Source organism: Tenebrio molitor, chromosome 4 (assembly GCF_963966145.1).
Source record: "Tenebrio molitor chromosome 4, icTenMoli1.1, whole genome shotgun sequence".
Taxonomy (NCBI): domain Eukaryota; kingdom Metazoa; phylum Arthropoda; class Insecta; order Coleoptera; family Tenebrionidae; genus Tenebrio; species Tenebrio molitor.
The window spans coordinates 28,326,730-28,351,612 of NC_091049.1; the positions used below are offsets into that span (position 1 = coordinate 28,326,730).

At 35.4% G+C, this 24,883-nt stretch overlaps 3 protein-coding genes and 1 long non-coding RNA gene across 5 annotated transcripts; 3 read left to right on the top strand and 1 right to left on the bottom strand.

Moving 5' to 3' along the window:
- Positions 1 to 1,427: 1,427 nt before the first annotated feature.
- Positions 1,428 to 11,048, bottom strand: LOC138129461 (uncharacterized). Its single transcript, XM_069045758.1, has 4 exons — positions 10,578 to 11,048; positions 10,339 to 10,532; positions 1,740 to 2,319; positions 1,428 to 1,694 (listed from the first exon to the last, which is right to left on the bottom strand). Exons 1-4 carry the CDS (start codon positions 11,046 to 11,048, stop codon positions 1,428 to 1,430), a joined length of 1,512 nt encoding a protein of 503 aa, XP_068901859.1.
- Positions 11,049 to 16,116: 5,068 nt separating this feature from the next.
- Positions 16,117 to 17,250, top strand: LOC138129462 (uncharacterized). The gene is made up of 2 exons (XM_069045759.1): positions 16,117 to 16,938; positions 16,990 to 17,250. The coding sequence occupies exons 1-2, from the start codon at positions 16,117 to 16,119 to the stop codon at positions 17,248 to 17,250; spliced, it is 1,083 nt and encodes a 360-aa protein (XP_068901860.1).
- Positions 17,251 to 19,827: 2,577 nt separating this feature from the next.
- On the top strand, positions 19,828 to 20,952 carry LOC138129463 (uncharacterized). The gene is made up of 2 exons (XM_069045760.1): positions 19,828 to 20,640; positions 20,692 to 20,952. The coding sequence occupies exons 1-2, from the start codon at positions 19,828 to 19,830 to the stop codon at positions 20,950 to 20,952; spliced, it is 1,074 nt and encodes a 357-aa protein (XP_068901861.1).
- A 2,531-nt stretch (positions 20,953 to 23,483) lies between these two features.
- On the top strand, positions 23,484 to 24,667 carry LOC138129547 (uncharacterized). Of its 2 annotated transcripts, XR_011159247.1 has the most exons (3): positions 23,533 to 24,044; positions 24,100 to 24,482; positions 24,535 to 24,667. It is a non-coding gene; the product is annotated as an uncharacterized lncRNA (long non-coding RNA). The 2 variants fall into 2 exon arrangements; XR_011159246.1 differs by having other exon boundaries at positions 23,484 to 24,044; positions 24,100 to 24,667.
- The last annotated feature ends 216 nt before the right edge of the window (positions 24,668 to 24,883 follow it).

Here is a 24,883-nt window from a genome sequence, read left to right on the forward strand (position 1 = left end):
TGTCTGGTCTGTTATACTTAATATGAATGTCAGTTAAAACTGTGCGATCAAAATATAATTTGTAATTGTCATTTTCCAAACAACTTTCTGGTTTATAAATGTAATGTGGTTGTGTATTCTTTAATAAATTGAATTTAACAGCTAAATTCATGTGTATAATTTTAGCGAATAATTTATGACGTTTCTTATATTCGCTTTGAGCCAAAACGGTGCAAGAATATTATTATTTATTATTTATTATTATTTATAACGGCAATTAAATGTTAACTCTTCGGGTAATTTCATGTCTTGCTCATCTGGTCATTCTAGTATCGCAGATAGATGGCGATATTGGTGGTAGTTTTCTAGGTTGGTAGGACTGGCTAATTTATATAGTAGGTTGCCTCGTAGGAAATTGGGGGGCGAGGGGAAAAGTAACTCGTGACGGAAAATCAACCCAGAAATTTTGAGTGTACGAATAGAACCCAAGGTTTATAAGTTCCGTGGGGTTTATTGAGAAGTTATTGGGTTTCATTCTAGTGTTTTAAATGGCAACGAGGCAACCTACTATACAAATTAGTCAGTTCTACCAACCTTGGTGGTTTTTACCGAGGGAAATCTGTCAGCAGTCATGTATAAACCATTCAAGATTATTTCAAATTCGGACTGTCTATGAAAATCTGACATTTTAGTTGGCAGTATTGTGATTTGTCTTAATAAATCTATTTTAGGTTATAATTCAACCGAACACTGCTCCCAAGTTGTTACATTTTTTAAATAATTGAACGCATTAGGAACAATAATGGTAAAATTGTAATTGAAATGAAACATACATATTTGTAGGGCAGTTCTGGGTAAATTCTTATTAACTAAATTAATGACGGAATTGACAACAATGCGAATATTTAAAAACGAAACGTCATATGACAGGACCTGACGCCAATCTAACAAAAAAATATCGCGGCCTCCTGCGTGTTTAAAATAATCGTGAACGGCATATAAGAATGAACGTATATAAAGGGTCACATCTTAAAGTAATCGCCCAGCTAACTACGACGCTAGAAACCTTTTAGTTAATAACTCTGGACTGGCCATGACGTCACGCTTATAAATCATCTCATTTGTCATTTTTGACATTTGACACACCTTGACAGCGTTTAACCTCAGTTATATTTATCCTCAAAAGACAACGTCCATCACACAATTTTTTGAAATGTACACAATAAAGTGGACGGATAGTAAATACAAATTCAAGGGATTTTTCTTATTTCCATTTTGCCAATTTGTTCTCTTCTACAAAGTGAGTTGGAACAAAAAGAAGAGTATTGGACACAGCACAAGATTTTATTTTTTACAAGAAGGTTGACATTAAATTTTTTACAAACTGGATTGGAACAAATTTGTTTCGATTTGTCGTCAGTTTACAAAAAAAAAACTTTTTGTGACACTTATATCGAACTAAACTGAATCATGACAAGGATAAAAGTGGTGACCGAATTCAAAATACTGAAAATCGCAGATCTGTCGATGTAAAAGTAACGAGCGGCGGTGAATTGTGGCATGTTTTGAGAAACAATATTAGTGAAGGCATAAAATTCATTTTCATTGAGCATAGAGCCGCTAACGCATTCTTGAATCTGGTAGCAGTACGAGAGCAACCCTTCGAACTCTTCTCTTACGGCGTCGCACCACAGAATCACAGCGAAGATCCCAAACTACAAAAGGAATGAAAGGAGAATCACAAAGTGTGCACAGCTTACCCAGTAAAAGAACGCATAAGACACACGAGCCGCCGCTTGCCAATAGTTTTCGGCAACGTCGTGACCCCCCACGTTGTCTTCTCTTCTGATGGTAGTTTCGATGTAAATCAAACTTCTCAGAGCGCCGAAAAAAATGCTCAGGAGGATGTTCCAACCGAAGATGTCGTTGAAGAGATCCACTGCGTCCTTCAGGACCAAGAGACTTCGTTTGATCTTGAGCAGGATCAAGTATGACAGTTGCTTCCGTGCTTGAGTGAAGTGTCGAATCAACAAGATTTTTTGATGTTTGTACCGCGACTGTATCATCTTCAAAATGACACAAATCGACACTGTGATGAAAAATTGCGAATAGACAGGCAACAATTCGAAGACGTAGGTGTTGACGAATCTAACACCCAAAGCTCTGGTCCAAACGGAAATCGTGTAGACGCTCACGGCGAGGTATATCGCATTTGATACAAAAAATATCATGTAAAGAGATTTGGCGTTGTTTATTTCACACTCGACTCTCCCCAAATGTCTCACCAGCAGAAACCATTGTCTTCTCTTCGTCAGTCCGGCGACAATCAAAGTGTAGAAACTGCAAGCGAACAAGACTGCTTCGTGGAGGATTCGCAGGACTGATGAAAGAAACATCGATTGGGAAAACTGCCACTTCTTCGATACCAAAATCGTGGATAAACCAATTAAATGAAGAAGAAACATCGCAACTGTGTATAATTTTCGTGGCGTGGTGATGGTCAAGTCTTGGATTTTTGGTGGTGTCAACGCTAACAAACTCCCAAAAGAGAAAATTGTTTTTATTGCTCTCAGATCCATAAGTGTTGACTGGAACTTGTCCAACTGTTGAAAGCTTCGTTACAAATGTATTCCGGGGACGTAAATATTCCATACACAGAATTAGACGTGAGGTTTAGGTGTGTTGTCGGGCGAGGTTTTGTCAATAATAGAACAACAATACGGTAATGACGGTCGTGTTGTTTTCACGACAATCGAAATCTAAATTCAATTATAACCTTGATTTTGTAAGAGTGTATTGTAAGGTTAACAAGGAAATTAAAATATTATATACACATAGTTATGTACACTAATTATTCATATTATTGCTCACGGTCACAGATAAACCACTTAATGGGGTGTACAAAAAATCAAATCTACGTAGAAACCTCGTGGATCAGCGTGTTGCGTGAAGGGCCCAGAAAAGACAGTTTTCCTAATAAGATATTCACAAGTTCAGACAGAACGCATAATCATAAAATGAGTTGGGTCGTTTCTAAGCTTTGAGTGGAGAAGATTGTGTCCTAGAAAAAGAGAGTTGACCGCGTCAATGCGTCGTCTGGGCATCTCGTGGAGTAATTCAAAAATCAAAATTATCAAAGAAGCAGTTGGTTCTAGTATCATGTGGAAAACTGTCCGACTGGGTAGAAATTATTTAACAAATATTTTTCACAAATGGCAAATATTTGCCAAAGAATCTTAATTGAACTGGATCATCACCAGAAGGAAAGTAGAGATACTGTTCAAAAGACTCAAGATCGTCGACCTGTTGATATTGAGGTATCTGGCAGCTGTGAATTAATAATAATAATAATAATTTATAATAATAATAATTTATTATCCAACAGTAGGTACACACTACTAATTACAGGATAACATTATTAACTAAAATATAATTAACTCAATCGAAATACAATAATAACAAATTAACAAAAAAAGAAATAAGAGAAAAAAAAAAACAAAAATCTAATACTAAAGAAATAAATTACTCATTCACGCCCAAAACTGACCAAATTTTCTAATACCTTATCTTTAATTTGTTTTAATGTGGAACAAAAAATGTCAACATTAAAGCAATAGGTATTCACTTTGCGGCACATTTCAACGAGGGGTCCATTAGCACAGTGACGAGTATTGACACATGGCAAGTAAAAAGTTAACGTACTCCTGCTGTTCAGTCTAGGAACATTGAAGTTCAAAGATGAAAGTAAATTTTCATCCGATATAGAATTGTTTATAATTTTACAAACAAAAATAATTTGACCTAGTGTACGGCGATCATTTATTGATATATACATGGTACATTTCTTGACAAGCTCTTGATCAACGCATTCATCTCGTTTTCGTTGGTCACCAACTCACTATTGCAGTCCAGCTTGTGGAAAAGCTGCAACAAATCTTCAAAGTGTTTTCTGATTGTGTCGCACAGCATTATCACAGCCAACGTTTCAACCTGCAGATGAGAAAATTATCAAAACAGAACTTTCACTCCTGAATTTGTGGTTGTCGGTTTTGAAAAGAAAATGTTTTGTCTTACCCAATTGAACAGCATAACTCCAGCGTGAGAGACAATCTGTAAAGTATATTCGTCCTTGTTAACCCTGAGGACTATGTCAAAATAAATCAAGCTCCTCAAAGCTACAAACATGACATTGAGAAGAATAGTCCAGCCGAATAAATCGTTGAATGAATCGACGGTTTGTCGCAACTTCACCAAATTATTTTTGACTTTTATCAGAATGTGTAACTGTGGATTTTTTTTGCCCACGAGGTGTCTCATCAATGTACTTTGGTATCTATACCGTGTTAGTATCATTTTTAAGACAATGCGACACAAGAGTGTGTTAAAAAATAGTGCGTACATTTGTAAATTCTCTCCCAGATATATTTTAAAAAACTCTAAACCAAGACACTTGATCCAGGCATAAAATGTAAAAGTTGTCACTAGCAGAAGCAGGATGTGTGACCCAACAAACATCAAATAGTACCATCGTATGGTACTGTTCTTGTTTTCAACACTTTTCAGGTTTTTGATTAAGACAATCCATTTGTGTCGTTTCAACAAACCAACGACGATTATACTGTAGTAGCTGTGGGCGAAAAGATCTGCTGTAAGCAGTACCCGCAGTACCAATTGCATCGTTGGCAGATTTGCGACTAAGTACAACGAATTTCTACTGTAGAAATTTATTACGATGCCGGCGATATACACAGAAAATACGAAAACGACGTAAAGCTTCTGGAAAAGTGTTGGTGACACGTTTGTTATACCGGCGGGTGTCAATGCTAAATATTTTCCAATCGCAAATATTTTCGTAATTATTTCAAGGTCCATGTTGTTTGACTTGTCACTGCTGACTAGAAGTGCTATTGGTGAAGGTTTCACGTTAATTTGTTTTGGAAAACTAATCCTCCAATAAATAAACTAGTTAAATTGAGGAGTCGTTCGTTTGTTTTGTTTGATGGGAAAAAGGTAAATACACAGCAGTCGCATTATACAGTAGGTCAATTAAGTGCAATCAATAATTCTCTTTGTGAAGGTTTTCAAATTTTGCTCCTCCGGTATCTTGTTCGAAACAAGACAGAACACACTTTGAAGACTTAAACTTTTTCTGTTTGCTTCTCTGTCGATAATGATTTTTTTATAAATATCATCTCCATTTTCTTCCGAGCAGTAACAAATTTCAAAAATATGAATCCTGCATTAGATTGGTTTGAATTGCATCATTACAAAAAATAAAGTGGTGATGAAATTGAAGGTGGCAAAAATTGACGAAGTGTCGATTTTGAAGATCACGCAGCAATGTAACTCATTTTCTAAATGAAGAATTCATTCTGCCTGATTATTAAAATGAACTCCATTTGACCATATGTTTAACCAGAATTCTTTAATTTCATTTATATTTGGTATACCATTATTATTTTGAGTTTTATTATCTGCTAAATTTTTGTAAAACAACTTCTCATTATTTCGAAATAGTTTGTTTTCAAATTTCCGTTGTTTATTATTTTAATATATTTTTAATCGTTTAGAATAAATATTTAATTTCTGTAATAAAGTGTCTTTAATTTCTATTAATGTTTTATTGTATTCGTTATATTTTAAACACTGTATTCTGTTTTTATTTAAAATCGATTAAAGACAATTATTTAGGTGATTAGAATTTATGCCCTCTAAATATTGAGTTATTCTACCTAAATCTCGTCTGATATTATTATAGTGATTTATGTATCAAGAGCATTATGAAGATGTTTATGTTCGAGGGCTGCCAGGCCCGAGAGTTTTTAAGATTTTCGAGAGCATAAAAATCGAGTAATGCCCGTGGTGCATACAACGTTTTATGTTTCACTGCATTTGAATTTGTGAACATTTAAAAAATTTATAAATTGTGAACTTGATTTTGATGAATTTCCTAGTTTGCGGTGGCTCGTATCTATGACGACTTGTTTGAGCGGGCGTAAGCAGCGGGCATTATGATTTATACGCCCTAGGGCATTATAGCCTACATAATATATCTCGTTGTCAAGGTATAAAAAACAAATAATGATTCAGTGAAACAAAATAGTTTATTATACACCAAGGTGAAGATTATACCCAGAGCGTCAAGATTAGAGCCCGAGGCGTGCCGAGGGTTCTAAGGCGCGAAGGCTATAAGGGACTTCTTCACCGTGATTTATATACTATTTTTTCCACTACTAGATACGTTAAAACAGCGTTTCTCAACCTGTGAAATGAAAGGGGGGCGCGAGCATATCGAAAAAATAAATAAGAAAACAACTGTATCAATACTAAATTAAAAACAAGTTTGATAATAATTATTAGTGACTCCCTCGGACCTGTCTTGCAGAGCAAAATTTTTCGAAAGAAGATTTAATATTAGAAATTTACACACTGAGAATTTAGTTCAGCGTAATAAAAAAAGCAAATTGAAAAAATGTCCTAAAAAAAGTTGTTCATTTAACCTAACGGTGCATCTCAGGAAAGTTTGTTACCTTATACCCCAAACACCCTGTATACGAAATGCTCTTGTTTTCAGTGCAGAAAACTCATCATCCGCCCCTGCTCAAAATTCAAAGCGTGATTTATTACTAAATTGTTTTTTGATTTCGCCATTTGCCCTGAACTCTGTGAAGATTTCTTTTTCGGCAGTTGAGAGATCTTCGGGAGTATTTTGAAATGGGTTCCTAACCCACTCGTAACTTACGGCCAAGTTGTCGTCAGCAAAAAACTACTTCTTAAAATTCTTTGCCAGCATGACATTGGTTACAAAAACAGCTTACACATGTTTTTTAACTAATTCTTCCACATTTGCTAAACATTTCTAGGGTTTTTTGCTTTAACTTTCTGCTCCATAATTTTCTACAAAAAGCATTAAATTGATCACTCGTATCCAACATAAACTCCATCCATTTTCAATATACATTACTGTTAGGGAATTTTCTTTTTTAGTATTGCAATGAAAGTGTTTTATTTTTTCTAATATTGAACATTCAAAGCGGGCGTTTTAAATTTGTCAAAAAATTTGACACTGTCAGATTATAATTATTGAAAAAAATACGATTAAGTAGCGATATCATGGAGGCCACAGGCAGTGTTATAAAGAGAAAATGCCTCACTTTAGAGATAAAACAAAGTGTTCACTGGTATTTTAAAAACATTTGGGAAGTAAATGGTCCAAATTTGGGGAGGATACCAGTTTACCGAATGGTTGGGGAAATTTTTGCCGTAAGTTGATAAATCCACTTTTAATTTAAATTGATCTATTTAAAATGCTAGCTTCAATCTCCTACAGATATCTGAAGGAAAAATACGGAGTAATTTCTGGATCGGGGGCACAGGCACAAAATGGAAACGACGCACGATGGAATAGTGAAGAAATATTTGCGTCGTTGTGCGCTTTTTTTAATTACAAGACCGCCGGCCTTCAGGCTTGATTTCAGAGGGTTTGCTCCTGAGCACTATTCATTTTGAATGTATCATGCTTCCAGTTTGTGTCCTGCTCTGAAATGTTTTCGTTAAAATCTGTTTATGTTTATTAAGGTACACCTACTTGCTGGTTTCAATGCCGGTATTTAATATTAACCTGTGGATACCATATTTTAAGTAAAATATTCAAAACTAGTTTACTTTTCTTGATTGCGGGACTTGATTAGAGATTTGTCAAAAATGACAATAATCGTACATTATAACCTCTTCAAAATACACATAACCTGAATTATTATCTGTGACGTTGCATTTACAGTAGAAAAAAGTTGTATCCTATTACACTACAAAAGTTACTAAAATCACTAGATTTAGTTGTGTATATTGAAAATGGATGGAGTTTATGTACTATTCCGGACACGGAATCTTGGCCACAACTGACATTTAACTGACAAATATGTGTGCACTGGCCTTTATTGAATATAACCCAACTTTTGACTCGATAATGCTATTTCCCTGCTTTTTTGATGTCACAATAAAAACTTCAAAGTGATTTTTAATAATTGTCATTTATTAATGACACTAATGATTGGTTTACATCATTTTTTTTAGAAATGTCAAAAGAATGTTGGCCAAGATTCCGTGCCCGGAATAGTATGAATGTTCGCTCCTTGAAGTTGAAGTTTAAAAATATTTAATTTCTCGAATATATCGACCAAGTAGCTCAATTTCATCATCATCACACAGAAATCATCTCGAAACTTCTCGGCTTCCGGTCCGTTTTCCTTTTCTAGAAAAATGGCGATTTCATCTCTGAATGCATAAATGCATTTCACAAATATCCCACGTGAAAACCATCTTGCCTTGCAACAAAACCCTGACGCTGAATGTGCATTCATGATTTTACAAAGTGCAGTAAATAATCTTGATTTTAGGTGGGTGGGGGGGCGCGATTAAAATTGTGGTTGAAAATTGGGTCGCAAAGACTAAAAGGTTGAGAAACGCTGCGTTAAAACCCTTCCGGGTAATATACTATCCCTCCGCCACCCGGTGGCACGGCAATTTTGCCGGAGTACATACACTATTACGGATATTACTATCAAGTAATAGTGCAGTGCTTATCAACATAATTACCGGCGTCTCGCCTCCGCATTTTGACTTTGTTGTGTATTATGTTGAAAGAATTGTTGTGTCAGTTTGTGTCGGTGTTCTTTGTGTTTTTACATAAAACATTGCTCAAAAACCTGTAGAAGGAAGGGAAACTGTTGAGGAAGCGTTTTCGTGTACACCTCCCGAAATTAAGTGCAGCAAAAGAACCAGAATTCACACTTCCAGTGCATGGATTACTTTTCAAAAACCGTAATTATCGTACTTTTAATATCAATATTGTGAATAATTAGTTTCTGATTTTAAGAAGGTATTACATTGATTTGGTCCAAATAAAATAATATGTAGTAGTCATAGTTGCGATTGTAGGAAAAATCTTGTGTGCGTTGCGAGCGCAAAAGTATAGTCGTTGACCAAAATAAAATAGGACAAAGTGTTACCTTAGACAGTTTCACAATTCAAAGATTTGTATAGTGTAACTGGGACGTATGTGTCTCAGATTACAACTTGATTTGACTTGACGATTGATCTACAAAAACTGAGGTTGTGTTTTTTTTACTTGTCACCTTGTCACTGTCACTATGTTCAATTAAATAATTGTGAGTTTTTGAAAACTGTCGGTAAACTTGTTCATTTGTATTTGGTTCTCTAAAGTAGGAAAACATGGATTTACGATTGTAATTAAAACGTCTTATTCTCAAATTTATACCAATGAATAAACTAAAATAAATGCCAACAGATTTTTTTTTAATTATTGACACTTTTGTTTCCTAAGAGATGGATTTCGCAAAAATATCGAATTACACAATCGAAATTTACTTTGTCCCATTTTATTTTGGTCAACGACTGTACATTATCGATTTCCGGTATTTCCGGTGCCACCATTTTGAAAATATTTCATTTGAACTTGGAGTAGTCGATTATAGTCAACTACCAATTTTCATATTAATATGATTTGGGGATATCAGAAAGTTTCTAATGAACGGGCTACGTGAATCAGCCTGTATAGTAAGTTGCCTCGTTGAAAATTGGGGGGCGCGGAGAAAAAGTAACTCGTGACATAAAATCAACCCAGAAATTTTGAGTGTTCGAATAGAACCCAAGGTTTATAAGCTCCGTGGGGTTTATTGAGTGGTTTTTGGGGTTTTATTCTAGTGAGGGAGAAATTTTTTCGGGGGAAAAATTTAAATGGCAACGAGGCAACCTACTACACAAATTAGTCAGTTCTTGGTAGTTTGGTAGTTTTTACCGAGGGAAATCTGTCAGCTGTCATGTAAGAATAAACGTATATAAAGGGTCGCATCTTAAAGTAATCGCCCAGCCAACTACGACGCTAGAAATCTTTTAGTTAATAACTCTGGACTGGACGTTACGCTTATAAATCATCATTTTTGACATTTGACACACCTTGACAGCTTTTAACCTCAATTAGATTTATCCTCAAAAGACAACGTACTTCACACAATTTTTTGCAGTGTACACGATGAAGTGAACGGATAGTAATGACTTCAAATACAAATTCAATGGATTTTTCTTATTTCCATTTTGCCAATTTGTTCTCTTCTACAAACGGAGTTGGAACAAAAAGAAACGTATTGGACACGGCACAAGATTTTATTTTTTACAAGAAAATTGACATTAAATTTTTTACAAAATGAATAGGAACGAATTTGTTTCGATTTGTGGTTAGTTTACAGAAAAAAAATTCTTCCTGACACTTATATCGAACTAAACTGAATCATGACAAGGACAAAAGTGGTGACCGAATTCAAAATACTGAAAATCGCAGACCTGTCGATGCAAAAGTAGCGAGCGGCGGTGAATTCTGGCATGTTTTGAGAAACACTATTAGTGAAGGCATAAAATTCATTTTCATTGAGCATAGAGCCGCTAACGCATTCTTGAATCTGATAGCAGTACGAGAGCAACCCTTCGAACTCTTCTCTTACGGCGTCGCACCACAAAATCACAGCGAAGATCCCAAACTACGAAAGGAGTGAAAGGAGAATCACAAAGTGTGCAGAGCTTACCCAGTAAAAGAACGCATAAGACACACGAGCCGCCACTTGCCAATAGTTTTCGGAAACGTCGTGACCCCCCGCGTTTTCTTCTCTTCTGACGGTAGTTTCGATGTAAATCAAACTTCTCACAGCGCCGAAGAAAATGCTCAAGAGGATGTTCCAACCGAAGATGTCGTTGAAGAGATCCACTGCGTCCTTCAGGACCAAGAGACTTCGCTTGACCTTGAGCAGGGTCAAATGTGACAGTTGCTTCGGTGCTTGAGTGAAGTGTCGAATCAACAAGACTTTTTGATATCCGTAACGCGACTGTATCATCTTCAAAATGACACAAATCGACACTGTGATGAAAAATTGCGAATAGACAGGCAACAATTCGAAGACGTAGGTGTTGACGAATCTAACACCCAAAGCTCTGGTCCAAACGGAAACCGTGTAAACGCTCACGGCGAGGTATATCGCATTTGATACAAAAAATATCATGTAAAGAGATTTGGTGTTATTTATTTCACACTCGACTCTCCCCAAATGTCTCACCAACAGAAACCATTGTCTTCTCTTCGTCAATCCGGCGACGATCAAAGTGTAGAAACTGTACGCGAACAAGATTGCTTCGTGGAGTATTCGCAGGATTGTTGAAAGGAAAATTGATTGGGAAAAGTGCCACTTCTTCAACATCAAAATCGTGGTTAAACCAATTAAATGAAGAAGAAACATCGCAACTGTGTATAATTTTCGTGGCGTGGTGATGGTCAAGTCTTGGATTTTTGGTGGTGTCAACGCTAACAAACTCCCAAAAGAGAAAATTGTTTTTATTGCACCCAGATCCATGAGTGTTGACTGGAACTTGTCCGACTGTTGAAAGCTTCGTTACAAATGTATTCCGGGGACGTAAATATTCCATAAACACAATTAGACGTGAGGTTTAGGTGTGTTGTCGGGCGAGGTTTTGTCAATAATAGAACAACGATACGGTAATGACGGTCGTGTTGTTTTCACGAGAATCGAAATCTAAATTCAATTAACCTTGATTTTGTAAGAGTGTATTGTAAGGTTAACAAGGAAATTACAATATTATATACAGGAAAAGTACACATAGTCATGTACATACATATGTACATTAATTATTACATATTATTGGTCACGGTCACAGATAAACCATTTAATGGGGTGTAAAAATAATCAAAACTACGTAGAAACATCGTGGATCCGCGTGTTGCGTGAAGGTGGATGCATGTGAAGAAATTATTTGACAAATATTTCTCACACATGGCAAATCTGCGCCAAAGAATCTTTAATTGAACTGGATCATCACCAGAAGGAAAGTAGTGATACTGTTCAAAAGACTCAAAATCGTCGATCTGTTGATATTGAAGTATCTGGCAGCCGTGAATTTTGGTACATTTCTTGACAAGCTCTTGATCAACGCATTCATCTCGTTTTCGTTGGTCACCAACTCACTATTGCAGTCCAACTTTTGGAAAAGCTGCAACAAATCTTCAAAGTATTTTCTGATTGTGTCGCACAGCAATATCACAGCCAACGTTTCAACCTGCAGATGAGAAAATTATCAAAACAGAACTTTCACTCCTCCGTTTTGAAAAAAAAAAATTGAAGAAAAATTTTTGATTGGTTCCAATTTTTGCTGAACAACAAACTTACCCAATTGAACAGCATAACTCCAGCGTGAGAGATAATCTGTAAAGTATATTCGTCCTTGTTAAGCCTAACGACTAGGTCAAAATAAATCAAGCTCCTCAAGCCTACAAACATGACATTGAGAAGAATAGTCCAGCCGAATAAATCGTTGAATGAATCGACGGTTTGTCGCAACTTCACCAAATTATTTTTGACTTTTATCAGAATGTGTAACTGTGGATTTTTTTTGCCCACGAGGTGTCTCATCAATGTACTTTGGTATCGATACCGTGTTAGTATCATTTTTAAGACAATGCGACACAAGAGTGTGTTAAAAAATAGTGCGTACATTTGTAAATACTCTCCCAGATATATTTTAAAAAACTCTAAACCAAGAAGCTTGATCCAGGCATAAAATATAAAAGTTGTCACTAGCAGTAGCAGAATGTGTGACCAAACAAACATCAAATAGTACCATCGTATGGTACTGTTCTTGTTTTCAATACTTTTCAAGTTTTTTATTAAGACAATCCATTTGTGTCGTTTGAACAAACCAACGACGATTATACTGTAGTAGCTGTGGGCTAAAAGATCTGCTGTTAGTAGTACCCGCAGTACCAATTGCATTGTTGGCAGATTCAGGTACAACGAATTTCTGCTGTAGAAATTTATTGCGATGCCGCCGATATACACAGAAAATACGAAAACGACGTAAAGCTTCTGGAAAAGTGTTGGTGACACGTTTGTGGTACCGGCGGGTGTCAGTGCTAAATATTTTCCAATCGCAAATATTTTCGTAATAATTTCAAAGTCCATGTTGTTTGGGTTACCACTACTGACTAGAAGTGCTATTGGTGAAGGTTTCACGTTAATTTGTTTTGGAACACTAATCGTCCAATAAATAAACTAGTTAAATTGAGGAGTCGTTCGTTTGTTTTGTTTGATGGAAAAAAGATAAATACATAGCAGTCGCATTATACAGTAGGTCAATTAAGTGCAATCAATAATTCTCTTTTGGAAAGTTTTCAAATTTTGCTGCCGGTATCTTGTTCGAAACAAGACAGAATACTTTTTGAAGACTAAAAACTAAAAAAACTAAAACTTTTTTCTGTTGGTTATGATATTTTTTTAAAAATGTCTCCATTTTCTTCCAAGCAGTAACAAATTTCAAAAATATGAATCCTGCATTATTCATTTTAGATTCGTTTTAATACAAGAAATAAAGTGGTGATGAAATTGATGGTGGCAAAGTGGCAAAGTGTCGATTTTGAGGCATCACTTAGCAGGGAGAAAATTCCGATACACACAATCGTCCAGAATTTAGAGCTGCTAGATTTTTTACCATTGACAGGTCGACCCTCTTCAGCGTGCTCAATTCTTGGACCACTTTCCTCCTGGTCATGATCCAGTTCAAAGAAATATGAAGCATTCTTGCTTTGTAGTTACTCGTATGGTCAGGTCACTATTTTCTTATAAGCGCATCAATTTAACAAACTGCTTGCGCACACTTCTTATTATTTTACTATCAATAAGTCAGAGGTATCAATACAAATCTGACAGAACTGTACAATTCACAGGTCGATTCTTAATAAAAATGTATCGTCTTGTCTGAAACTGTTAGTTTAATTTCTTGCAGGTATAATAGTGACAATATCTATACAGGGTTATTCACGTATAGGTAAAGTTCCGGTCATAGACCCCATTTGTTGGTGTGGGAGCCAAAAGTATGAGTTTTTTGTTTTTTGCGAATTTCTCCAAAACGAAAACAGCGAAGTAAATTTTTTTCGGCTCAAAAGAAGCGCATTGAAAAGAGGAATCCAACGGTGTAGAATTCATTGTTCGTTTGAAAATGAATTTAATGATTCAAAATTTCTGTGTAGACGATGTTTTTTATAAAAAATCTTTCATGGTTTGTTAAAAGCCTTTGACCGTTATATTCGAAAGTACAAAATCTCAAACCATTGAATGATCAAACTCTACTTATTGCAACGTAAAATGGACCATGTGTAAAAACTGGCTGCTTTAATAAAATTCCAATTTTTTCGAATAGTTGTCCTTGAGACTTATTTATTTTTATCGCAAACGCAGGTATAATTGGAAATTGAGTTCTTTGAAAGATAAATGGTAAAGTAGTATCGGAATATGTTACATTTATACGTGAAATCAAAATTCGCTTATTGCGCGCGATTCCAGTTAACTTCGCAGTCAATAGCATTACGATGCAAAAACTTGATGCGCATTCTTATTCCATTAACTAATACTTCCTTTGTATTTAAGTTTCTGACCAGTAAAAGGACGCAATTAACTTTAAATACTAACTTATGTGGTGGCAAACCACTAATAGTCAAAGAATTTTGTATTTCACTTCGAAGAGTTTTTTTTCATAAATAATCTAGATAAAACATTCATTGTTTACGTTCATACACTGTAAAAAATTAGCGGAGTAAATGCGGAGTGGATGATTTGTAAATGATTTAAACGGCCATAGCTCCCTTATTAAACATATGACAACGAATTCTACACCGCTTGATTCCTTTTTTCAATGCCATATTATGTTTAATAAGGGAGCTATTGCTGTTTAAATGATTTTCCGAAGGGAAAATTCGATAGAAGGGGTTCATGGTTTTTTCGAAAAATTTTTGTTCGCGAATCGAACGAAATTGTGTTGAGTTATTGTATAGGATGAGTTGAGTTCAGGCATAGGAAAAGTTCCGGTTATAGACCCCGTTTGTTGGTGTGGGAGCCAAAAATATGAGTTTTTTAGTTTTTTGTGAATTTTTCTTAAACGAAAAAAGCCAGGTAACTCAAAAGAAGCGCATTAAAAAGAGGAATCCAGCGGTGTAGAATTCATTGTCGTATTATATTTAATAAGGGAGCTATGGCCGTTTGAATAATACAACTTACCCTAAATAGAAGTATGACGACAATATGAGCCAGAGACTCCAATTCATTGTCCAGAGTACTGTGATTTGTCACTTTTAAGGATTACATCCACACAAATCAGAACTCTCAAAGCTCCGAAAGAGATGTTGAGGAGAAAGGTGCTGCTAACAATTATTTGAAAATGATGACGGTTCCTTTCAAACCAAGAAATTGCTTTGGATTTTGATGAGGGTCAGTATTTCGTCGTAACTTGTGTCTGTACCATTTTCAAGAAGATGCAAGTCAGAAGAGAATAAAAGTACTGGGAATACATCTGGAAGCAGCCGACGCAGCAGATCTTGGGGACACTGCCGCCGAAAAATTCCTAAACGATAACGCTGCACAATCCGCAGTACCAGACGCCAGATTACGAATTTCAGATGTGGAGATCTTTGATTGGTTTGGTTTGTACCCTATAGTTTTCAGATTTGTTATCAAGATGCTCATTGCGTTGTTGAAATATGCTAATGAGGATTATGGTGTAAAAGTTGTGGGTGTACTAGTCGAGGTCTAGTAGTACTCTGAGTACCAAATGTACTGTGGACAATTTTTGATATTGCGGTTTTCTATTGGCAAAACTTACTGTCACAACAATCGTATTGCGCTAGAATTGCATACAATTTCGAGAAATAATTTGTAGACGCATCTTTTCCAGTTGGTCATGCTTGACTGAACTTAATATCCACAACAAATCCCCTCCATTTAGCAGTGACAGTAACTTGGCAGCTTAATTTCTTTGTAAATAAAATTAAATTGGACGTTTTGTGTCCTTGTTGTTTGTCGACAGTAGCAAATGTAAAATATTTCTCAGTCGTGACATAAATTCAGTCACACTTTTAAATAACAGTAGAAATTGATGAATTACGTGAAACACACCAATTAAATTTGTTGACAAGTTCCTTCTGTTCGATCGGTTATTTCCTGCGCAGCGATACGATCGAACAAATTTCATTTCCATCAAGATTCAAGTAGCTGATGGTGCTTTGGACAGATGGATCTCGAACTAATCGACATTATTTTCACTTTTGGCAAGTTTGCGGCGCTGACTCCGTCGTCGACGAACAACCGCAATCCGCATTGCTTGCAAAAACTCTACGAAATCTGCGTTTCCCTTCTGTACTTATTGGATTTCTTGGCGTTTAATTACGTCAACTACCCGGAGTATCAGATCCTGACATCTATACAATTCGTGTTGGCCATTTTCTGCAATTTGCATCAGTTCTGCTACGTCTTCTACATTTTGGTTGTGATGATGAGACTGAGAAGGGGTCACTGGTTTCGACTTATCAAGAGTCTCTCTAGTGTCAAGCCTGCACCAAAGACGATTCCACTCAAGTTAATTTTTGTAGCGTCACAACTGGTTTATTACTGCTTGACTGCCTTCGGAGTTTACGCCAACATTGACCACGCTAGTCTTACTGTAGCCGCACTCAACATGGGCGCGTTTTACCAAAACTACGCTCAGTTCTTCTACTTAGTTTTCACCTCGATTCTTCTCATGATGGTGTTGTCGCGGTATGAGGGTCTGAGCGAGACTCTGTCGAAATTACTCGTAATCAAGGCCCGAGGTAGTCAACTCCACTCCACGCAGGTTGTCGAAATCCTACAAAAGATCAAGGACAGCGTTTTCACGTTGAAAGAGTGTGTGGAGATCTTCAACGATATCTTCGGATGGAGCATTCTCTTCACTATTTTTAGCTGTGTCTCCAGAACATTAATTTACATTGATATAGGTATCAAACATAGTGAAATATGGGGGGGTCAAGACGTGTTGGTTTTCTACCACGACCTTTGTTGCATTCTGATATCTTGGGTAAAGTAGTTCAGATGTCTGTGTTGTGATATCATACCGTGATAATTTCAGGTTGGAATCTTGTCGACGATTTTTCTCTGTGACACAATTTTGAATAAGTGCGACGAAATTTTGGCGAAAGCTTATCAGTTGGAAGGCGAGTTGACCTCTGATGAAAACAAAGAAATTCAAGTATTTATCGATGTTATGCAGCACAATCGTCCAGAATTTAGAGCTGCGAGATTCTTTTCCATTAACAGGTCGACCCTCTTCAGCGTGCTCAATTCTTTGACCACTTTCCTCCTCGTCATGATCCAGTTTAAGGAAATGTAAAGCTTTCTTGCTTTCTAGAATCTAGAATCAAAGCAACAATTCCCTCCACTATAATAAATTGTAAATGGTCTATTAGGCAATGCATGAAGTACATAATATTTTTGTTTCACAATAATTACAACCCAATCTTAAACCAAGACAAACTTGGAAGGAAGGATTATCTAAGAGACTACATTAGAAAACGGTATTGCAAAAGTGGTCAAGTGGACTGACACCATTGTAAATCAGTTAAACGAAAATTAAGTATTTTTTCTATAGAAGTATCAATTGAATTAACATAATTAGAAATTTTCCAAAATGGAGTTATTCTTAATAAAAAATTAAATTTTGGAATGAAAAGACAGTTCTTGATTAAAGTACCGAGTGACTATCAATGATTGCAAATTATTTTGTTATGTTGGTAACACATTTGAAATCTTTAGTTGGCAACATCGTTGGCATGACACACGCAATTTTGAAAATTGAAACAAACGTCAAAAAAATCTAAATTGACAGTTTCAAATTTTATTTAAAAAATGGTTTTTACAATAGAGCACAACACATTAATTGTAATTCGCAGTGGATTGCAAAATAAAAATGGCCATTTCCTGTATTCGCAGCAGTCCCACTGTTGCTACACCTGACGTCATGCAAAATGTTGAAGAAATTGTCGAGGAACATCCTCACTTTTCGATACGTCGTTTATCCCAACAAATAGGTTCCCATTGACAAATGACCTGTTCTCTCAACATTTCCTACATTTTCCCTCTTTTTAGCACTTTGTTATGAATCCTCTCGAAATATCCTGAAAAAATCATTGCATTTACGCCCATACAAATTTACAATGGTCCAACAACTTCACCCTCCTGATTATCTCCAAAGAATCTAGTTTTGTAATTGGTATAACAATAATTTGCTTGATAATGTTGACCAGCAAGACATCACTTTCTTTTCCGCTGAAGCATGGTTACATTTGTCTGGGTCCACAAAATTATAGAACATGGTCTGCTCACAATCCACATAATGTAATTCAAATGCCACTGCACCCACTTAAATCGGCGTATGGATTGCGAATTATTGGGCCGATATTTTTTCACGAAACAATTAATGCGGAAAGTACCGAAGACTTCTTGTAGACTTCTGGACGACATTGAACTCACAAACGGCTATTATCAGCAAGACTCTGCCACTGCACATACTGCACGGGCCACAATCTAAATAATGAAGAGAAGGACGTTTAATTAGCTCAGGTTTGTGGCCAAGTAAGTCACCCGACATGACCCCACTGGACTTCTTTTTGTTTCCATCTCTAAAGAATATTGTGTATCGCAATGCCATTAACAATCTGGAAGAGTTGTAGCATGCAATTGAAGAAGCAATAAGAAACGTGGAGTCTAAAATGTTAATTAATGTTTCCAATAATTTATCGAAGAGAGTTCAACGTTGCTTACAGCAAGAAGGTCAACACTTCTTGAGCTATATTTGTAATATCTAGTAAAGTTTGTTGATTGTTTTGTAATCTTTTTTTCAAGGCCAATGTACTTCGACTTAACCTAACCTAAATAGAAAAGATTGACAGATGATGCACGAGAAGATTTGCAGTACCAACTGCATCAGTGTTGCCAATTCACTATTTTCCTTCAATCATTTATAGTGACTCGGTATAAGACACGTGTCTGCTAAGAAGTTTGTGTAAAAGATTTTCAACTGTAGTGATAGTTTTTTCAAGAGTGTATTTGAAGCCTTGGTCAAAAATTGGAGAGCCTAAAAGAGATAAACTTCCTCGGTCACAAATTTTAATACCTGGTGCTAAATTTTGAAATTTCTTTATGATTTTTAAATTTGTTTATTGATTTTTGAGGAAAATATTTTGCACAAAAACGATTGGCCCATTGGTCCATAAATTCTTGCCCTATGAGTTTTAAGGCCCTTTTTGTTTTTTATATTCCTGTTGCATTCTTCACATCGAAAAACTAATTTTTCTCCAGAAATTGTATGACTTTCATTTCTTGACATTTCTGAATTTCTGTTCAAGATTAATATTAGCGTTCGAAGGACCTTCGTCAGTTAAATCTTGGTCACTAACTTTCCAATGTGTTGTTCGTAAACGAAATCTTGTGTCTTGAGGATTTTTAAATTGAAGATTACTATTATTTTCGTCAAGAGAATTATCAGATGATCTATCATTCTATCGGATGCGCTGATAAAACTGTTTGGTTCTTTCTCACACAATGCTAGTGGCTTTCAGTTCATTCAAATATACGAGTATGTCAACTTTGGGGTTGCTCGACTGAACGTATTTATCATAATAAATGTTCTCCATTTAGGTGTGACGGTAATTGGGGAGCTTAATGTCTTTGTAAACAAAATTAAATCAAAAGTTTTGTGTCCTTGTTGTTTGTCGATATTTGGGGATAATTGAGCAAATGGAAAACGTTTCTCAGTAGTGACATAAATTCGGTCACAATTTGTTTAAATAAAAGAAACATCGAAAACATGTAGAAAATAAAAATGAACTGATCGATAATTTCGTGCGCAACGAAACGATCGAATAAATTTTATTTCAATCAAGATTCAAGTAACTGGTGCTTGGGAAAGATGGATCTCGAAGTAATCGACATTATTTTCACTTTTGGTAAATTTGTGGCACTGACTCCGTCATCAACGAACAACCGCAATCCGCACTGCTTACAAAAACTCTACGAAATCTGCGTTTACCTACTGTACGTGGTGGGTTTTCTGGCGTTTAGTTACGTCAACTATCCGGAGTATCAGATCTTGACATCTATACAATACGTGTTGGCCATTTTGGGCGATTTGAATCAGTTCTTCTACGTCTTCTACATTTTGATCGTGTTGATGAGAATGAGAAGGAGTCGCTGGTTCCGACTTATCAAGAGTCTCGCTGGTGTCAAGCCTGCGCCGAAGAAAATTCCACTAAAGTTAATCTTCGTCGTGTCACAACTGGTTTATTACTGTTTGACTTCTTTCGGAGTTTACGCGGACTTTCACCATGGCGGTCTTACTGTAGCTGTACTCAATTTGGGCGAGTTTTACCAACACTACGCTCAGTTCTTCTACATAGTTTCCACCTCAATTGTTCTCATTTTGTTGCTGGCGCGGTACGAGGGCCTCAGCGAGACTCTGTCACATTTAATCAAAGCCAGGAGTCAACTCAACTCGAAGCTGGTTGTCGAGATTGTGAAGAAAATCAAGAACAGCATTTTTACGTTGAAGGACGGCGTGGAGGTCTTCAACGATATCTTCGGATGGAGCATTCTCTTCACAATTTTCAGTTGTGTGTCCAGAACACTAGTTTACATTGATATATCAATCAAACATAGTGAAGTATCGGGGGGTCAGGATTCATTGGTTTTCTACCACGATGTTTGTCGCATTCTGATATCTTGGGTAAAGCAGTTCACGTGTACGTTTTGTGGTGTCACACCGTTATGATTTCAGGTTGGAATTTTGTCGACGATTCTTCTCTGTGACTCCATTTTGAAGAAGTGCGACGAAATTTTGGCAAAAGCTTATCGATTGGAAGCCCTGTTGACCTCTTACGAGAACGAAGAAATTCAAGTTTTGATCGATGTTGTGCAGCACAATCGCCCTGAATTTAGAGCCGCCAGATTTTTTTCCATTGACAGGTCGACCCTCTTCAGCGTGCTCAATTCTTTGACCACTTTCCTCCTCGTCATGATCCAGTTTAAGGAAATGTGAAGCATTCTTACTTTGTGGTTTTGTCATTAGAATCTAGATTGAAAGCAAGAATTGCGTCCACTATTATTATTTTATTTCCCTCCACCACCCGGCGGCACGGCAATTTTGCCGGAGTACATACACTATTACGGATATTATTGCGGTACTATTCCCGTTGTTGAAATTATAAGTGGTAAAATCGAACTTTTTTCTAAACACCAAAGATTTCTCATGGCAAAGGAGAGCTCTAAATATTTATTAATTTTTGTGTTATATGTCTGTGTTATATCATGTGAATTTTGTCAAAGCTGTATCTAAAAGACTTTTGTTGTTTATTTAAAATAATAATGTCTGGTCTGTTATGCTTAATAATATGAATGTCAGTTAAAACTGTGCGATCAAAATATAATTTGTAATTGTCATTTTCCAAACAACTTTCTGGTTTATAACTATAATGTGATTGTGTAAGTATCCTTTAATAAATTGAATTTAACAGCTAAATTCATGCGTATAATTTTAGCGAATATATCATGAATGACGTTTCTTATATTCGCTTTGAGCCAAAACGGTGCAAGAAGAAATGATGTGTTCAATTGTTTCCCCTTCAGTTCCGCAAATCCTACATTTATCAATGATCGATTGCAAACCGCATAGGTGTTTTTATAATTTCTTGTATTTATGACACGATCTTGTATTGCAAATATAAAACCCTCCGTCTCAGGGTGAATATTTGATTTTTTAAGCCATGCGTGAGAAGCCTGAATATTAATTTCTGGTTGTTCCAGTTCTTTAAAGTATTTCCCATGTAAAGACTTCTGTTTTATATTTGCTATAGTGCCAGGTATATTTGGCTCAACAATATCTGAAATTATATTATCACTTAAATTTAAAGGTGTGTAACCTTTATCCGCTGAAACCAAAGCATTAAAAAAGGTGTTATCATGAGCTCTATTGAGAAAATAATTTTTTAGTGAAGCAATTTGATTGTGTTGTAGAATTTCTAGATTTGAAAAATCACCACCACCGTTTTTGCGTAGTAAATTAAATCTTTCAATAGCAGATTTGGGGTGATGTTTACTAAGTTTGGTAAAAAGAACTCGCTTTTAATGTTTCTATTCTGTAAATTAGTTTTGGACCATTTTATAACACCAAAAGAATAGGTCCTCGATGGAACAGCATATGTATTATCTGCTTTAATTAAATTGTTACCGTTTAATTTTTATTTTAAGAGATTTAATTCTTAAATAAATTTGCTTTTCTAAATTTTCTTTTATAATTGAGTGTTGAATATGATTTGATTAATACCTAAATATTTATAAAATTCTCCTTTATTTAAATTTTTGATGATTTCTCCTTCTTGAGTTATATATTCTAAATTTTCGTAATGACCGCGATATATTGATTGCATTTTACACTTATCAATACCAAAACTCATCCCAATATCATTTGAGAAATTTTCAGTTATTGTTAGTAAAGATAAAATGTGATTCTTTTTAGATGCATAAAGTTTTATGTCATCCATATAAAGAAGGTAATTTAATTTGGATAGTGTGGTATTATTAAGTCTAATATTAAAACCATATCCAGTGATATTTAATAGATTTGTCAAAGGATTAATGGCTAGACAAAACCACAAAGGACTTAAAGAATCTCCTTGATAAACTCCCCGTTTAATTTGAATAGGCCCGGACTTTAAGCAGTGGCGGCTCGTAACAATTTCAACTGGTACGGCAGATTCGTTGGTATTTTTTTTAATGCTCAAAGTTGCCGTATTTGTTCCATAATAATAATATAATGGAAATTAAAAAAAACTTTTTTTTTGATAAAGAACAAATTCACTGTTCAGCAAGAACCAAGAGGAAGGTCTAGCTAAAGCAATTCTTGCTAGGAGGGGCGGATTAAGGAATTTGGTAAGGTAACGTAGGTGACTAATAATTTATAAAAAAAAAAAACGTAGCGAAACAACTATAAAAATGTAAAAGAACACCAAATTCCAAAAAAAAATATCACATACTCGTATAATACCACGAGTAGGCAAAGTTATGTGTGCCATGAAAAACAAGGGGCGCTTTTTACTTCATCCTCAACCGTAATCGTAATTAGAATTACATTATTAATACTTTGAATGATCTCATTTTGTATGGTCTTGGACAAACCAGTGAAAATCGTGGATTCGTCTAAAAATTGTTTAAATTTATCATTATGCCGCTTAATAATTTTGCAAATTCTCTAAAATTGCCCTGATTAAATGAATTTTCATTTTTATTATGCCCTTCAAACGCTAGCTCTTGTGTTCCTAAATAAATAGTGATGTCAATTAATCGTCCAAGGGTTTCGCGATTTTCGGTGACTTTGGGATTATGTATATTCAATAACACTTTCGCGATGTGCATTGTCTAAGACGTTTGCAATATTTTGTTGTTTTCTTCCAAATAATTTAAATTTTAGCAGGCTTTGTGTGTGATCTTTTGAAATACCGTGTTTTTGCAGTGCCCTACCGATCTCTTTACGATTGTTAAAGCCTGTACAGAGTGATCAACAAGAATCCAAATCAGAGCAAGCGTTGCAAATTATCGGTCACGTCGTAGCAAAATCACATGCACATAAGCGGTGAAAACATGGGCGTAGACAATTTATGGTCTCAAACGCTATTTAATAAAAAATGATACCTTATGAATTTTAGACGTTGGAATTATAATTGTGCATTTTATTATTATTATAAGATAAGGGAAACAATTTATAAGATTAACAAGGGCAACATTTTACATTTGTAAGAGTAAGTAAATTATCATCTTTATTGCCAAACGCGACGCCACTGGTACGGAGATGCTTCGTTGAAATGTCACATTTCAAAATCCAAGGTTGTTGTTGTTGACAATTTAAGTGATTTAACCTAGAAAACAAATCTTCGATTTCGGCAAAGTTTACAGACGTTTATTGAAGTTGTAAGCAATAATTATCCCAGAATAAGTTGTAAAATGGGTTTTACCATTAAAGAGAAGGCATTTTTATTAGATTATTTTCGAAAGAGGGTGAAACAAGAAAATGAAGACTGGCCTTACTTTGTACCCCCTTACACCGAAGAATTTCAAGCCAGATGTCCGAACCTGATGGTATTGGTTATCAACAAGTTTATCAATGTCTTAAAATTATAGTGCCTAATTTTAGCACATCATAATCCATCATTAAGAAGAAGTCAGGTCAGTCCTTAGTTCAAATTTTAGAAATGGTGCAAAATGTTCGACAAATTATCAAGGAACATCCCTCAACTTTCATAAGGCGTTTAAGACAGCAAGTTAAATTGTGTTATGGCACTTATCAGAAAATTTTTAAGAAGGATATTAATTTGTTTCCCTTTGTGTGTTGCAAGAAATAAAACCCACACATTACCCTAAACAAATTGACAGATTCATAAGGGTTTTTGAAATTATGAGAGGCGAGTTTGATTCTGTCTGGACCACAATGGAGAATATTTTGAGCAGTTTTTGTGAAAACTTATTTTTTGACCTTGGAGTAATTTAAATGTTTTAAACATTGCTAGAAAAATACGAGTAAGTTCTCAATTACCCAAAAATGAGAGAATAATAACTTTTACACTTACAGAAAATAACAAAACAAAGAATTGTGAAAAATAATAATTTTTAAAATTTTGTAACTCAAGATTGTGCCTTATGAAGGAATTTTGTGTAACTGTGTGTTTTTTCCCTAATCAATAATAAATAATAATTAATTATAACTTGCTTTTAAATCTATTATTCATGAATTACCAAAAATTTATAAAGGCAATTAATAATAGATTTTTGAGAGGTAGGCAACCAACAAAACGAGTGTTTACAGCAAGTAAATAAAAGCGGCTGATCCATGATAGAAATACGTTTCGATAAAACAAAAGATGAGGTAGCACTCTTGATTTGGTTTCTTGTTGATCACTCTGTATAGTTAGTTCCACGGA

Coding starts and splice junctions, on each gene's coding strand:
- LOC138129461 (XM_069045758.1), bottom strand. CDS start 11,048: ATGATATTTTTTGTATCAAATGCGATATACCTCGCCGTGAGCGTTTAC. Junction 2,320..10,338: donor CGCTACTTTTGCATCGACAG/GTCTGCGATTTT, acceptor GTTCGCTTGCAG/TTTCTACACTTTGATTGTCG. Junction 1,695..1,739: donor CTTATGCGTTCTTTTACTGG/GTAAGCTGTGCA, acceptor TTCCTTTTGTAG/TTTGGGATCTTCGCTGTGAT.
- LOC138129462 (XM_069045759.1), top strand. CDS start 16,117: ATGGATCTCGAACTAATCGACATTATTTTCACTTTTGGCAAGTTTGCG. Junction 16,939..16,989: donor GTTGCATTCTGATATCTTGG/GTAAAGTAGTTC, acceptor TGATAATTTCAG/GTTGGAATCTTGTCGACGAT.
- LOC138129463 (XM_069045760.1), top strand. CDS start 19,828: ATGGATCTCGAAGTAATCGACATTATTTTCACTTTTGGTAAATTTGTG. Junction 20,641..20,691: donor GTCGCATTCTGATATCTTGG/GTAAAGCAGTTC, acceptor TTATGATTTCAG/GTTGGAATTTTGTCGACGAT.